Source organism: Sminthopsis crassicaudata, chromosome 1 (genome assembly GCF_048593235.1).
Source record: "Sminthopsis crassicaudata isolate SCR6 chromosome 1, ASM4859323v1, whole genome shotgun sequence".
NCBI lineage: Eukaryota > Metazoa > Chordata > Mammalia > Dasyuromorphia > Dasyuridae > Sminthopsis > Sminthopsis crassicaudata.
In genome coordinates this window covers 275,934,911-275,951,636 of record NC_133617.1, presented here as the reverse complement: position 1 = coordinate 275,951,636, position 16,726 = coordinate 275,934,911, and the positions used below count along the sequence as shown (strand labels likewise).

The window sequence follows — 16,726 nt, the reverse complement described above, 5'->3', positions numbered from 1 at the left end:
TAACTCTATATTAGCCCTCTCTAGTTTGACATCATCAGCAAATTCAACAAGCATATAATTGAAGCTTTCATCTAGAGCACTGATAAAAAATAGTGACTAAAATAGTTACTATAGAAGAGAAGATAAATAAAATGGCTTTCAAAACTATAGATTCTATTATATGCTTGAAAAGAAAAGATCTTTGTATATAACAAAAGAAAACTCTTTTGTTGTTATTATTATTGTTCTACTATGCATTTATGAAAATCTATTCTTTTTTTATATTTGTCAAGTTCAGAATAAAAATAAACATTTATTAAAATGATGACCAATACAGAGCCAAGGTTAGATATCTGGGCACATCTATCTATTTAATAATTCTAATAATTTACCAGTTCTTAATACACCTAATTAGATTATGCATTAAGCTCATATACCTTGATGAGCAAGAGAAATTCTGTCATATGCTTTGTGCAAATCTAGTGTAATATCTCTACTATATTTCCCTGATCTGCCAGTCTAATCATTCTGCCAATGAAAGAGATTAGTATGAACAGTTTTGAACTATGTTGGTACTTTGATATCATTGCTTTGTTTTGTACATGCTCATACATCATCCCTTTAATACCCAATATCAGGAGCTGAAAATTTGAAACCTCTCCCCTCTTCTCTAAAAATAATTACTACTACACATTTTTTAATATTCTTCTCCAGTCCTATAACACTTTTCTGGTTTTCCACATAGTTTTTAAAGATCTCTAACAGCTGGGTAATAATTATAATTGCCAGATCTCATGTATATCAAGATGTAGTCCATCAGAATTTGGTGACCTGAACTCATTAAAAGGGAGAGAGAGAGTTGTTTCTTCACCTACCTTGGGGTTTTTTTGTGTGTTTTGGGGTTGTTTCATATATATATATATATATATATATATATATATATATATATATATATATATATATATATATATGTGTGTATATATATATATACTGCTAACCATTTCTTTTCCATCCTTCTCATCCAAAAGACTTTCAGCTTGGACAAGATAAAATGAATTGAATAGTTTGGAAATCTCATTATTACCCATTGTCATCCCAATAAAGCAGTAGCTTATGGGATGTTTTTCTTCTCATATATCTTTCTGGGCAAATGTAATGGATATTATTAACTCATCAAGGATGGAGTATGAAAAGAAGGCCCTACCTCCCCAAGTTTCTTGGCAGTGTCATAACTTATACTATAGCAATAACTGTAATCATTCCACCTTTTTTTTTCTAACACAAATCTTCCTTATAAAAGCCAGATCTAACCCTATCATTTAATTACTGTGATTGCTATGCAGTCTTTTTGAAAGTCTCATTAACCCTTTTAGGATTCCAAGCTGTTAATCATTAAATTATTACTTTGCAGTGAGGGAAATCTTAATCATTTAAATAATTAGCAATTTTGAAAAAGGATTTAATATATCTCAGGAAGAGCTACATGTTCCAACCTGTGTTCCAATCACATCGAACATGTGCTTCTCCAGTTCCCTCTGCAACTTTTCATTTCATTTTTTTTGGTAGACTATTGTATCCCATTTCTAATGTTCATACAGGAACACTGGTAAAAAGATTGTATGAAAAAAGATATACTTTTGCTTTTGTGTGGAAACTTGGCATAAAAAAAAGAAATTTTATACTTTCTTGAGAGCAATTCCATCCTCTCTCCTTTTTTCTTTATTAGATTTTACAGATGATTTTAGTCCCATCTTTAATTGCCAAATAAACCAAGTATTTGCTCACTGTGATTTTTCAGTCTTTTTATTGTGTCAATTGATTTACAACAAAAATATTATCCAGTTACCATTTTTCATTATCAATTACTTGTTTAAGTACTTTTGAATTGAACTTCAATTGTATAACATATCTTTTTCTCTCATAATTTTAAAAATATTAATTCTTATCTTTACTCTGAGGATCTTGAGACGGCATGGTGGAAAGAGTACTTGGGCTGAAGTCAGAAAGACTCATTGTCATGAATTGAAATCTGGATTCAGATAATTATTAGCTATATGAACTTGGGTAAGTCATTTGATCCTGTTTGCCTCAGCTCCTCATCTGTAAAAATGAGCTAGAAAAGGAAATGGCAAATAATTCCATAATCTGTGCCAAGAAAATCCTAAATGCATTCACAGAGTTGGTCATGACAGAACAATAACAATCTTTGATTTAACAAATTGGTTCTAATACTATCTATAAACTGATAATTCAGAGATGACTTTAGATCTATCATGGAAATTTTTTTCCTTTAAAATATAATCTAATAGTATGCACCAATAGTATGTATCATGTCATATTTATGATAAGCAGCATCTACAAATTCTTTTTCAGAAAATGTATTCATGATTTAAAAGTGAGGGAATTCTGAGTGGTCTACAAAAGCCTCTTTTATTCCTTTTTTTTTTTTGTTCCTGAATCATTGGTTCCTGTGTATTTCTCCTTATGCTTATCTTTTTCCCAACTTTGCACTGAAGTTCTGGAATATTAGCTTGTGCATTGATCGAATAAAAGTTCACAGCAGAATTTGAAAATGCATTTTCACTGTGGCCTTTTTTGAAAGCATTTATCATTGAAACTTCAATAAATGATGGCCAAGTTACCCATAAAATATAGTTCTTGTTTTCTTGTTGGATATATGATTAAGCCCTTTCCACAACACATTTTCTTCTCTCCATGGAGTTATTCTTCCACTTGGCTGCAACTACATTGTTTTCTTTGCTTTCTGTTTTACTGAGGATCTTGAGAATAACATGATTTAATTTCTATAGGAATATATTCACTTATTGTCAATAGGAAATGGAAACACATTTAGAGTCGTCAAACTAAAGAAGTATCTAGGTGACTGCATTGAAAAGCTTTAGGTTTGGAGTCAGAAAATTGAGTTTAAATCCAGCCTCTGTTACTTATTAGATAGTTGACTCCTGCTGAGGAAAACCTCCATTTGCCTTATTCCACTGTAAAATAAAAATGGCAAAATACTTTAGTATCTTTGTCAAATAAAACTAAAAAAGAATGTATGGTCCATAGGATCATGAAAAAATCATACATGTGTATATCAGGACACTGAGAATGACCTGAATTCAAATCTGGCCTTAGACATATACTAGCTGCTACTTAAACCTGTTTGCCTCAGTTTCCTCATCCTCAAAAAGAGGTGAAGAAGGAAATAGCAAACCACTTCAATATCTTTGTTGAGAAAACCTCAAATGGGATCAAAAAGAATCTGACATGAGTGAATTGATTAAACAACAAATCAAACTAAAGTTTATAAATGGTTTATAAAGCATATCTATTCATTTTCCTAACAATCCTGTCACTACCACTGAAGAATTAGAAAAGCAGGGTACATACAATTGAGATCCATTTTGTATATTTTCCTTTTTTTTTTTTTTATGGGTTGCCATGGGCAACCCATATATCAAGAATGGGTTGATATATCCTGTTCCTGGGATATCAAGAATCTAGCCTACTGACTATCTGCCACCAACAGGAAAATAGAATCTGCAGTTCTAAGAGTGGTAGTACCCCCAAGACCACCAGTTCTGCTTCCAATCCAACCCTTATTGTGATCATCCATGAAAGCAACTCTTGTGGAGAGGCCAGACTTTCTCACCAGTTGCCAACTAAATGCCACTCACAGGATGGGTGGGCCAGACTAGCTGAAGCAGAAGGGCACCTCAAGGAAAAAAAACAGGAGGCAACATGTGTCAGACAAGTCAGACCACTCCCATCACTTTGCTGACCCTCTCCACCCAGAGCCTTTGTAATAGCAATGTTTACAGCCCACTAGCCACAATTGTCATTCTGGAAAGAAATCCCTGTGAAAATATAGCTCTGTGATTGTTCCTAGAAGTGCTATTTTTGAAGACAGCATAAAAGAAAATTCTTACCATCAATGTTTCTGGTACTTTCAAATAGTTTGACATCAGAAACTAATATGATTTTTTTTTTTTTAATCAGGGGAAATAGCATTAAGGAAGAATAATTTCTACTTCTTTGCTGCTGTCACCCTAAAAGTCCAAGGCTCATTTTCATAAGATTTGCTGTTGAAGCATTTTATACGAGTTGTCTCTCCCAGTAGAATATGAATTACTTAAGAACAGGGAGAATTTTATGTTCTAATTTGTATCCCCAGAACTCAGCACAGTATTTTACATATAGTTAGTGATTAGTAAATGTTTTTATTAATTTCATCTATTAAATTTTCTGTGATTATATAGGCTGGTACTCTAAAAGTAGGTTATGATCTGTTGCCAGGGGACATGTATAATTTTTTTTTTTTTTTTTTTTTTATGTTAAGACAAATGGCCAAAGCTAGCTCACACCACTGGCCCAGCCTTCAAGTTCCCTTCACTGCCATGATGAGGCAAGGGAATAAAGACATTATAAAGCTACACTATTCTTCTCTTATGATGACAAAATTAAAAGATGACATCTTTTCACTATATAAAAGGGGAATGGGTTGTAGAAGCTTATCTCTCTTCTCACTTAATGCCTGTTAATACAGGGATTATCCTCTGAGTGACAGACTGAATAAGTAACTTCCTATCATGAGATGAGGCAGTTAGATGATATAAGTGAGAAGGTTACTGGACACAGAGTCAAAAGTTTGAATCCTATCTCAATTAGTCACTGGATAACCCTGGGCAACTAACTTTCAGTTTCATTTCCCCATCTGAAAAATTGTGATAGTAACATCATCAAACTCACTAGGTTTTTATAAGGACCAAATGAATAATCTATGTGTAGCGCTATTCTAAACTTTAAAGAGCCATGTAAATGTTAACTTGCACAACTAATTACCATTATTACATAATTCAATGCTCTAAACCCCAAAGAAGGAGGCAGATCTCTGTTCATATAATGGGAGGGAGTGAAGCATCGGTTTCTATCCTTTTGAGCTGATTAGTTTACCTAAGTTATTCAAGATGCATGGACTTTGCATCATCCTAGGAAATGGTCATAAGAAGAGATATAGGATTAAACTTTTAAAAAAATAGCAGGCAGGACTTCAGGAGCTCTGTCCTACAATTTACTTCTAATTCCCTTCTCTTTCCTACTTGTCAGTCAGTCAGTAAGCATTTATTAAGCATTTACTATGTGTCAGGCACCATAAACCACTGAGAATGCTAGGAAAAGCTAAAGATAGTCCCTGCTCTTAAAAAGTTCACTATTGAAAAAGGGAAATAAAGTACAAACAACTATGTACAAATAATCTATAAACTGAATAAATAGGAAATATTCAATAGAAAGAAGGAATTATAATTAGGGGCATCTGGAAAGGTTTCTTGTGGAAGATGGTCTTTTAGGCAGAATTGAAGAAAGCTAGAGAAGCCAGAAGGTAGAGATAATAAAGGCCTTCTAAACATGTAAGATAGTCAGTGAAAATACAAGGAGTTGGAAGATTGAGTATCTTGTGACAATGGGTAATGATGAGATTTCCAAACTGTTCAATTCATTGTTATTTTGAGCCAAAACAAAAGAGCCAAGAATGGCTTTCCAATCATCAACATCAATCTCTATTATTATATCTGTCATTATCATCATCATCATCATCATCATCATCATCATCATTTTGCCATTTTTGTCTTGCCACTGGACTGCTCTGATTCTGGAAGAGAGAGAAGCTGATGACTGCAATTCTGCCTGACTCACTTAAATCTAATTCACATGCATATCAAGACATCACTTTGTGATATGAATGGTCCTCACTGAAAATGAAGGATAAAAATAACAATAATTTGTCTTTGTAAAACTTTTTTTTTTTTTTGGGGGGGGGGGTAATGTATTCTGGCTAGCAAAAACCCTCATAGTCTATATTCTTCATTGGTCAAAACCAAGTCCAGAATAGCAGTTCTCTTCATGGTTTCTACCTCTGAAGAATTAAATTACTATTAAAGAAAGTCACAAATTTGGCAACTATTCTGCTTTTGGCAGAGAATATTCCAGCAAATGTCTGAATAGTTGAATTCCTCCAAAGCCAAACTATCTTTCTTTCATGCCAAGTTTATTTTCTGTTTTTCAAATAGAAATTTGTCCTTTGTCCAGGTGTTCTGTAGTATATGCTTGCAATGACCCTTTCTCTTTATCCCTTCACTAGTTCTGATCTAGATGCTTTATATAGCATGTTTCACCACTCAAGATTCTAGATTTTCTCACATGAATCTATGTAGTACATAAGGCTACTCCTCCATATCCATTATCCATTCATTTAAGAAAAAAGCTCAGAAAAGTTCAGGAAGTATGTTAGAATTCAATAATCTATTTATTTGACATCATTCAATACTCTATAAACATTTTCTAATAACTCTATTTTCACCAAATAAGTATTTTTCCCATTAAGATTAAGGATCTATTTTATCAAATGAAAACATTAAAGTGTGGGAGAGTACTAAATTAGAATTTGAAGGAACTAGTTTTGAATTTAGTTCTCTACTTTCCCCTGTGATTTTAGGAAAGTCATCTTTTCCTCTCTGGGCCTACATGTAAAATGAGGATGTTGTAGTATATGGTCTCAACAATCCCTTTCACATCTTCCAGTCAATGCCCTATAATATAACATTACAAAGAAGGGCTGTACATTGCCATTATAAATATAAGGGGCATCTGAAGTATAGATTCCATTCAAAATAAAGTATCTTCAGGAAACCTTTGTTAAGTTATGCCATGGTATATATTTAGGGTTTAAAATATAAAACAGATAAATAATTCTAGAGTGAGCATCTTACCTGTGTTTTCTTTTGCAATATACCAAAAGATTATCAAAAAGGAAAAACACCCGTTCTTGAATATTTCCTGCAGAGATTTTCAACAAAACCCCATACATTAGCATTTCAGTGCAGGTATCTGTGATGTTGGAACCCTAACAAAGAAACAAATAGGGGGAAAATACATTACTAATAAAGAAGCAAAAACTGTCATCCTTCAATACATGAGAAATCTATAACAATCAGTGTGGGTGCTCTCCTAACAAAAGTACTTACCAAATGGACACCTCTCTTAGAACTAAACTTAACTCCACATAGATGAGCTTTCTGCTTATTTTGGCCATTTCCAGGTCTTCATTTCATTTCTCAGCCATGGCATCCCCACCAAAATATTAGATTCCATCACCCTGGGCTCCTTTTTTTTCCTGAGGCAATTGGGGTCAAGTGACTTGCCCAGGGTCACACAGCTAGAAAGTGTTAAGTGTCTGAGACAAAATTATAGGAAAGCCTCTACCCAGACCTAAGTTTCTACCTCATTTTCTGACCATCTCCAAATGGGTAGTCTTTCTATACCCTTTTGAAATACTGCTTTACTTTTTGAGTTGCCCTACTAAAATGTAAGTTCCTTGAGGGCAGGGACTGAATTGCTTGCAAGTATATGTACCTTTGTGGGCAACTAAGCACTATAATGAATAGAGTACCAGCACTGGAGGTAGGAAGACTCATCTTCATGACTACAAATATGGCCTCAGAAACTTACTATCTGTGTGACCCTGGGCAAGTCACTTAGCTCTCTTTGTCTCAGTTTCCTTATCTATAAAATGAGCTAGAAATCAAAATGGCAAAGCATATCTTTGCCAAGAAAATCATAAATGGGGTCACAAGGAATCAGTCACAATTGAACAAAAACAACATCCTCCAGCACTCAATATAGTATCTGGCACAAAATAAATTTTAAATAAATGTTCTACAATTCATCCAACTATCTTTCAATTCATTTTGATTTGTTTATTTTTATCTAAAGAATGGTAATAGATTGATAATTTTTGGCTGTGTAGCTAACTACTCTTATAGCTCCATTTCTATCTCTTTTTCCCTTACATGTTTCTATCGATAAAATAATTTGTTCATCCATTCATTAAAGGATCTATCTATTGAGAAAGACAGAGACAAAAACATAAATATAAAGCAAAAGATAAGTAGATAGATAAATGGATAGCTAGATTATAGAGTAGCTAGCTGCAACAAAAATAAGCAAGCTAACAAATAAACCCACAACACGGACAGGCATACATTTACAGATTATCAAAAATTTGCCATTAAAGTCTATACCCTAAAACCATATTCTAAAGTCCCAAATTCTGTTAGAATCAACTCTACTCTCACTAAATTATACATATCCCTTTAATCTAATAATTCCCATCATTAATAGGCTTCTAAAGGAAACAAAGAAAATAAAAAATCTAAATGTAATTTTAGTGGAGTATCATAGGTAAAGAATGATGAGTTTAGCCAGACCAGGACTTCTTATGTTGGAAAAGAAAAGGTAACTAATAAACAAATGTCTATATATTGGTAAAGGCTAAAGTAATTATGATATATTAATATAAAGAAATGTTACTATGCAATAAAAATGATAAAACTACAGAAAAAGAAGATTTGTATGAATTGATATAGAGAACTAAACAGTACCATCAGAAGAATTTATATAATAATAAAAACTATAAAGAAAAACAAATTTTAAATACTTGAGAATTATGATCCATGCTGTAAGCAATTATGATTCTATAGACTCAATTTGCAGAATGAGGCAAATATTTTTAGAATTAGCCAAAGAAAGAATTTGCTTTTTTTTAAAACATAAAATACTTCTTATGAGGATGCTTTTTTTTGGGGGGGGGGGTTCAATGGGTAGACTGGGAAAAGGAAAGAAAAAGAATTGTTTAAATGGAAAAAAATACTATTTTTAAAATGCAGCAATTCCCTTAGTTTTATGTATATTATCCTAGGTATTAGGATTTTATAGTAATATAGGAAATGTTTTCCTCAGTTACATTTTAGTAGTCCTAAGCACCCCAAGAGATCTGTAGACGATGTGGCAGACAATAGCTTAAAAGAGATCACTCTCTCACTTCAAGATTTATTAACAATTGACTCATTATTGCTTTGATTCCTTCTACTGGTTCTAATCTAGTTTTTAAAAATTAAAATAAGCTTTTTTTTTTTTTTATCCTTAGTCTCATAATTCTCAGTTTATCTTGGGGTTCATCAATAATTCCTCTGTGCAGACAAGCCAAATAGTTCCCACACTTCTATTAGTAATTCCTTTTTACACATGAGAAAAGTGAAGGTCTAACACTTTAAGCAATTTACCCTTGGTCACAAAGCTAATAACTGGCAGAACTAGGATTTGAACCTGGGTAGCATGCTTTCTACCACACCACATTGACTTTCTGAGTACTTTATGTCCTTCAAACTTGCATTAAGTCCTTCACAGCATTAGAATAAACTGACAACTTTCAGAAGGGCCATTTTATTCCAGGATCAACACATAACATATCCTGAAATACTCAATATAACTTCCACATCGCCTAATTAATTCTCAATTAGTTGTTTATATATCTAGAGAAACTGGCTCACAATGTTCAGATTTGTCCATAAAATGTAATCCTAATAGTACTGCTTACAGCATTTCCCCTCATTCAGTGTTTACATTTTAGGCCACACAGATCTTCAGTGTACCTTTGATTCACTAGGATTTAATCTATTCATTATTTTCTTGAGTTTAGCAGAAGGAAATGATTAAATATGTGAAACCACAGACCTATTAAAAAAAAAAAAACTATACATTTTAAGCAATGTTTGGACAGTATAGACATACTAACATGAGAACTCCAGGTTAAGACATACCCATGTGATAGTTCCTGCTTTAAACATATCCTTACTTTTCACTCAATAAATGCGTTTTAACAATGTCTCAGCAGTATTCTCCTTAGCTCAATGATAGAAGCCACATGTGGCAGTTCACATCCTGAATACTACTTAGATATTTTATTTTTACTAAGTTGGAGTTCTAGATGTCATAGAGAAGTCTTTGGCTCTTCCTTCCATGCAGCTGGAGAGGGGCTAATCGGGGTCAGGCTAAGGAGTCTGCAAATCCACACAGAAGTCAGTAACACAAAAAAAGTCAGCAGTGAAGGAACCAAAGTCCAGGTTTTAGTCCAGGATCAGGATCATCAAAGTCCACACATTAAGAATGTCAGACAGAAGAGTGAATTAGAACAAGAACTGAAACAATCAAGCACATTATGCAGATTATAGATGTAGAAAAAACTCTGGGGTCTGCAAATCTCCTAATTGGTACAGTCTTGTAGTTAACCCTTAGTTGCCATTAGCATGCTGCTATACTAAGACCTGATATTAATAAGCAATGATATTTGTAATATTTTATCAGTCAAATGTTAATTTTACTATAATTTCAAGTCACACTGCAAATAAAACAAGATTATCTTCAATTTACTTATTATGCCTAGTACTTTCTAGAGTTTTAATCATTCTGAGAAGAAATAACAATTATGGCTGCCTGATATTTCTACATTTAGCTAAAGAGGACCATTTTAGTTTTAAAGTCAATGTTTCTGATAAAAGTCTCATTTCTAAAATTTATAAAGAACAATGTCAAATTTATAAGAATACAAGTCATTCAAAGGGTACGGACAGACAATTTTCAAATGACAAAATTAAACCCATTTATATTTATATGAAAAAGACTCTAAATTGCTATTGATTAGAGAAATACAAATTAAAACAATTCTGAGATACCACCCCACACTTCTCAGATTGGCTAAAATGACAAGAAAAGATAATGATAAATGTTGGAGGGTAGGTGGGAAAATTAGGACACTAATGCATTGTTGAATTGTGAAATGATGCACTTTTTCTGGAGAACAATCTGGAACTATGCCCAAAGGGCTATCAAACTGTACACTGAGCAGTGTCATTACTGGATTCCAAGGAAATCACAGAGGAGATAAAAAAGAACCCATGCATACAAAAGTATATGCAGCAGCTCTTTTTATAATAGCAAAGAATTGAAAAATAAGGGAATGGCTGAACAAGTTGTGGTCTATGAAGATAACAGAATATTATTGTTCTTTTCAAAATGATGAACCAGCTGATTTTAGAAAAGCCTGAAAAGATTTACATGAACTGATGCTGAATGAAACAGGCATAACCAGGAATACACTGTACACAAAAACAGCAAGAATGTGCAATGATTAACTGTGAAAGATTTGGTTCTTCTCAATGGTTCAGTGATCTAAAGCAATCCCAATAGATTTTGGACAGAGAAGGTCATCTGCATCCAGAAAAAGAATTAAAGAGACTGAATGTAAATGCTATATTTACTTCTTTTTTCTATTTTTTTTATCTCTCCCATATTCTTTCCATTTTGTTCTGATTTTTCTCTCACAACATGATTCATAAAGCAATATATGTTGAAAATAAATAAAATAAAAATGCTATTTAAAAAAAATGGAGCTCCAATTCTAACAGAAAATAATAAATATAAGAGAGTTGCAGACAGAGAGAGATGAAGTCACAGTATTGAATGGAAGGGAGGAAGGAAAAGCTTTGACACAACTTGCCTTTTGTCTCTGTATTTTTGTGACAGTTCTATCTCCTAGTTCTCCTACCCATCTGACCACTCCTTCTAAGCCTCCGGGGCTGGATCTTCATCCAACTTACTCCTGCCAGAAGTCTTTTCTGGCTTTCTCCTGGGATATCTTATCTTCTCTCTTTATACTATTCCACTTGGTGATCTCATCAACTCTCATGGATTAACCAGTATCTCTATGCTGACAATTCTTAAATCTACTTGTACAGCCCTAATTTCTCTGCTTATTAAACATCTTGAACTGAATGTTTTGTAGTCATCAAAAATTCATACATTAAGGACTGAACTCACTATTGAAAGTGAGTTCATCCTCCCATCTTCCCAATCAATCAGTCAGGCTGGCTACTTATATAGGTATACATCCTCACTCTCTCCAAACTGCCATATCCAATCTATAGCCACACCCTGCTGATTTCACTGGACCATCCCTTGAATGCTTCCCTTTCTTTCCTCTATACACTCCTACCAATTTGCTGCACATCATACCTAGATGACTGCAAAATACTTCTGTTATCTTTACCACAAGTCTATTTCCACCCTAGTCCATCCCCACTTAACTGTCAAGCTGATTTTCCCAAAGTGCTGATCTGACAATATGACCCTTCTGTATTCTATATCCCTCACTCACCATTGTATCTTTAATATGAGATAATGAGATAAGAAAAAGTATCCTCACTCACTTCAGTGGCTCCTGATAATTTTCAGCATAAAAAATAAAATACTCTGCTTGACATTAAAAGCTTTTCATACCCACCTTTATCATATTAGTCTTATGCCTTTCACCCCTCTATACATTGTGATCCAGTGACATTGCCCTCTTTATGCTTCCTCAGACAAGACATTTTATCTCCTAACTTTAAGCATTTTCACTGTGTTTCATGCATGAATTTCTCATGGTTTCTCTAGCTTCTTCAAATCTCAAAAAATACTCTTCCACTTTCTATAGGAAGTCTTTTTCAATCCCTCTTAACTGTAGTGCCTAGCTTGTTATTTCCTGTATATGGGTTGTTTTGACATAGCATTCTGCTAGTTGTCTCTCCCATTAGATTGTAAGCTCATAGAGATCAGGGACTGTCACCTTTCTTTGTATTCCCAGGACTTGGCATAGCTCCTGGCATATAGTAGTTAATAAATGTTTATTGGCTGATTGACTACAGTATACAAGGTCAGGGAGGTTTCTAGGATCATAAATTGAGAGCTTGAAGAAAACTTAGTAGTCATTCAATTTAATCTCCTCGTTCTCCACCTGAAGAAATTTGAGACCTAAAGAGGTTAAGTGGCATGTGACAAACTTGAATGGAATATAGTGAAAGTCTGGGAATGCCAGAATAAGGTTGTTTCATTTGCTTCATTATGGAATGGAAACTAATTAATAATTTTATAGTTCCCTACAACAATTATTTTATTATTGCTCACATTGCTTATAATTTGTTTCCATGTCTTTTTGTGTACCATTTCCCTCCTTGATAAGATTATAAAGTACACCAGCATAGGATATTCTGTCTTCTATTTCTACTTGTACAACTGAGATTGATAAGACATAAGAAATGAAAAGTGGTATTAATTGGTGAAAATATCCATTTTTTTCATTATTATAGCTAGTATAAGAATTTCTATGGTTTTAAAAAATAGGCAAAACTAGGTGGATAAGTTTATCCCCAATTACAAATTATTTTACCTCTTCACATCCTCCAGTAGGTGAGCTTTCATCTTATCTTGCCCAGAACCAAGGTTCCATCTGATTCTGTGATACCAGCTCCAAATTATGGTGACTCTAGTCCTGTCCTCACCTAAAAGTCCCAAAGCAAGAGCCTTGAATTCCACCATTGAAACTATTCTTGGTTCTGCTACTTGAGCCTGAGCCCTACCTTGTGCAAAACCAGGATTTTGCCTTACTTTAAAAAGGACAGTTCCAAATCTATATTACAGCAGACTTTCTCTGCTTCCCACTTTCTACTTCCCCTTTAATTCTTCCCCACACCTCCCTTCATATTAAAATGTAAGCTTTTTAAAAGCCAGAATTATCTTCCTTGGTTGAATTTGCATCCATAGTTCTTAACACCATGTGCATAATTCAGAACACAACAACAAAAACATAAAGTGTCCATGAATAAGCTGAGTCATATTGTCAATAAGGGATTATACTACAGAACTGACATAAAATATATTACTGTATGATTTGTATGATCAGAAAAGGAGGAAGTTAAGATAGAGAGATAGATATAAGATGTCTGATTCTAATGAGTTACCAGTTAATATGAAATATTGACCTTCAATGATATTAAATGATACACTGTTGATACTAAACTAAATTGTATAACTAGGAATATATTTTAAAAGTAACAAAAAATAAATGCATAAAATTAACAGCCAATTAGCATTTATTAAGTGCCTACTATAATTCTGGCACTTGGCTAAATCCTAGTGGCACAAAGTAAAGCAGAAGGCAATCCCTGCTTTCAAAGAATTTTCAGTCTAATGAGTGGAACAATATGCAAACAAGTTATGTATAAAATAATTTGGGGATAATCTCTAAGGAACAGCTGTAGCATTAACATAAATGATGACTAATGTTCTACTGCATATGACTACCTATTCCTATAAGATGAATATTAAAAGTAGCTTCATCTGAGGAATCTATTAATTATCTTTCTGCAACACAGCATTATGTTGCACACGGCATGGGGAATAAATAACAGGCATATTCTGTCACCTTTAAGAGTTTGTAATCTAAGATTCACAATACAATATGGACATATCAGAACACATAGCATAGGAAATTAAAATCCATATATAGTAAGCAGTAATGAATAAGAATTATACTTTAAAGGAAAGTGAACCAATAAACCCAAATTTAAACAGAAAGCAGGAAAATAAAATATGTAGATTCCCTAGGGATAATGTAACAACAGTAAGAAATAGCAGAATGAATGAAAAGATAAATGAAACATTTAAAAGATACTAAAATGGAAGACATAACTCTGAAAGAAAAAAATTATGATTAACAAGAGAGAAAAGAATTTGATGAATGACAGAGGCTCTTTCCAAGGTAGTAAAAAATCTTTAACTAAAATTATGACAAAAATTAGAACTACAGCGTTTTTGAAAATCAATTGTGATGAAGTTGGATTTATACCAGATAAAACAGAATAGGCTTGGATCAGGCTGGAGTAGAACCTTAGTACAAATGAAATGAAACATATGTAGTTTAAAAAAAATGTCACAGTAGCAAAATACATTCATGTGAGGGAAAGACTATTCATCAAGGAACAAAAAGATATAAATAATAAATGTTGGAGGGGCTCTGGAAAGATGAGCATACCAATAAACTATTGGTGGAGCTCTGAGTGGTCTAACTACAATGGAAAGTGATCTGAAAGTACGCTAAAAAGATAATTTAAATATCCATATGCCTTGATAATTCCACTGCTCAGCATATCCGCCAAAGAGGTTGGAGACCAAGAAAGACACCACATATAGAAAAACATTTAAAGCAGCTTTTGCATATTAATAAAGAACTAGAAGCAAATCAGAAAACAATTGATTGGAAAAAGACTAAACAAATTGTGGTATGGAACATTACAGTGCCATAAGAAATGGCGAATATGAATACATAGAAGTATACAAAGACTTGCAAAAAAGACTTTTATAAAATTATGTAAAGTGAACCATGAAAAGCAATACAAAGACCATAAAGATATAAAAAGAAATTATCAAAATAATCAAAACTGAATGTCGTGTAATTATAATCACCAGGCTGGGCCACAAGTAAGAACTAAGAGAATGTTATTCTTTCTCTTCTTCAGAAATGTGGTGACTATGCATGTGAAGCACTGCATATACTCCCAGGTTCAGCTGATTAATTTTTCTTAACTTGTTTAGTCCTTATTAAAATTCCCTGCTTTATGGTGTGGCTCTTATGAGATGGTATGCAGAAGGGATTTGTTAGAAATGAAAGAGCCATATATTTTTTTAAAATGTCATTAAATGAAACACATTAGAGGGATCATAATCACAAGCTGCAAGAGACCTCAAAGATCAATTATTCCAGATACTTCATTTTACACATGAAGAAATTGAGGACCAAAGAGGGTAAGTTACTTACCTAAAGTATTAGAAACACTGAAAAAAATAAATTAATGATACATTTGGAAGTAAGTAGAGAAAATTTAAAAGAAAAAAAAAGATAAGTATAAAAGAATTCATGTATTTATATTTATAACACAGAAAACACAGAAAAAAAAATCAAAAGCCACTCATAAAATTGTAAGCCATTTTAGACACTTAGGAGTAGAAACAAGATGGCACAGTAGAGAGAGCATTCAGCTGAACTCTCACAAAATTCATCTCCAAACTTTAAAGACCTCAGTTCAAATACTGATGGGGATAAGTCAACAAAATGTCATAATGAAACATTGTTTTAGCCCAAGACAACTCAAGACATGAGAAGTAGACATCTATGACATGGAGTTAAGGCTCACCAAAGCCATAATGGATGAAACACCAATGGTGGGACTAGGTACTAGAAAGAGAAGCAGTAAAGTTTTAGGAGCACTGAAGCCAGAGGCAGTAAGGGGACCTGACAAATGGTCAGAATGGGATTGCATGAGATCAGCACTGAATACAAGATCAGAAAGTGTTGGACAAATCTATTAACTTATACTCCTTATTCATCTTAGTTCCACAGACAAGAGAAGCACTTGTGGTTAATAGATAGAGAGAACTGTGAGGAACAGTATCAGGTCATAAAGGTTCAGGGACAATGAATACCAATACTGTTTTAGGTCCAAGGAAGAGGGGACCAGGAAAGCAGTATCAATTGCAATTCCAAGGGATAAGGGGCAAATATTAGAGAAGAACTAGAATACAGACCAGGAGGGATCATACCAACTTAGAAGATACAGAAACTTCCAAACCCCCAAAATTAGCTCTAAAAATAGCATTGTAAAAAGGCTAAAGCTTCCTTCCTCACTTCTGATGGGAACAAAGCCAAGTTTAAAATAAAATTCAAAAATCAAGAAATAGGCTAGAAAAAAGAGGAAACAAACAAACAAAAATGGCCATAAAAATTTACTACGTTAACACAAAAGATCAAGATACAAACTCAAAAGGAGACAGTGAAAGAAAACAGTTACAAAAGCAAAACTTCAAAGGGGAAAAATGCTTTTACATATCACAAAAAGGTGGTAGAAAAAAAATTAAATAAACAAATGAGAGCAAAGGAAGAAAATTATGAAAAAACAACTTACACCTTGAGAATAGGGTCACCAAATGGTAAGGAAAATAACACTTTAAAAATTGTTTTAATAGAAAAAGTACAAAA

General features: G+C 33.3%; 1 protein-coding gene across 1 annotated transcript in view; it reads right to left on the bottom strand.

Moving 5' to 3' along the window:
* PREX2 (phosphatidylinositol-3,4,5-trisphosphate dependent Rac exchange factor 2) overlaps positions 1-16,726 on the bottom strand; it is a 388,457-nt gene that overhangs the window by 253,722 nt on the left and 118,009 nt on the right. The window contains exon 7 of the mRNA XM_074278839.1: positions 6,750-6,883. Within this exon, the coding sequence (XP_074134940.1) occupies positions 6,750-6,883 (134 nt within the window). The remainder of the gene's footprint in view (positions 1-6,749; positions 6,884-16,726) is intronic.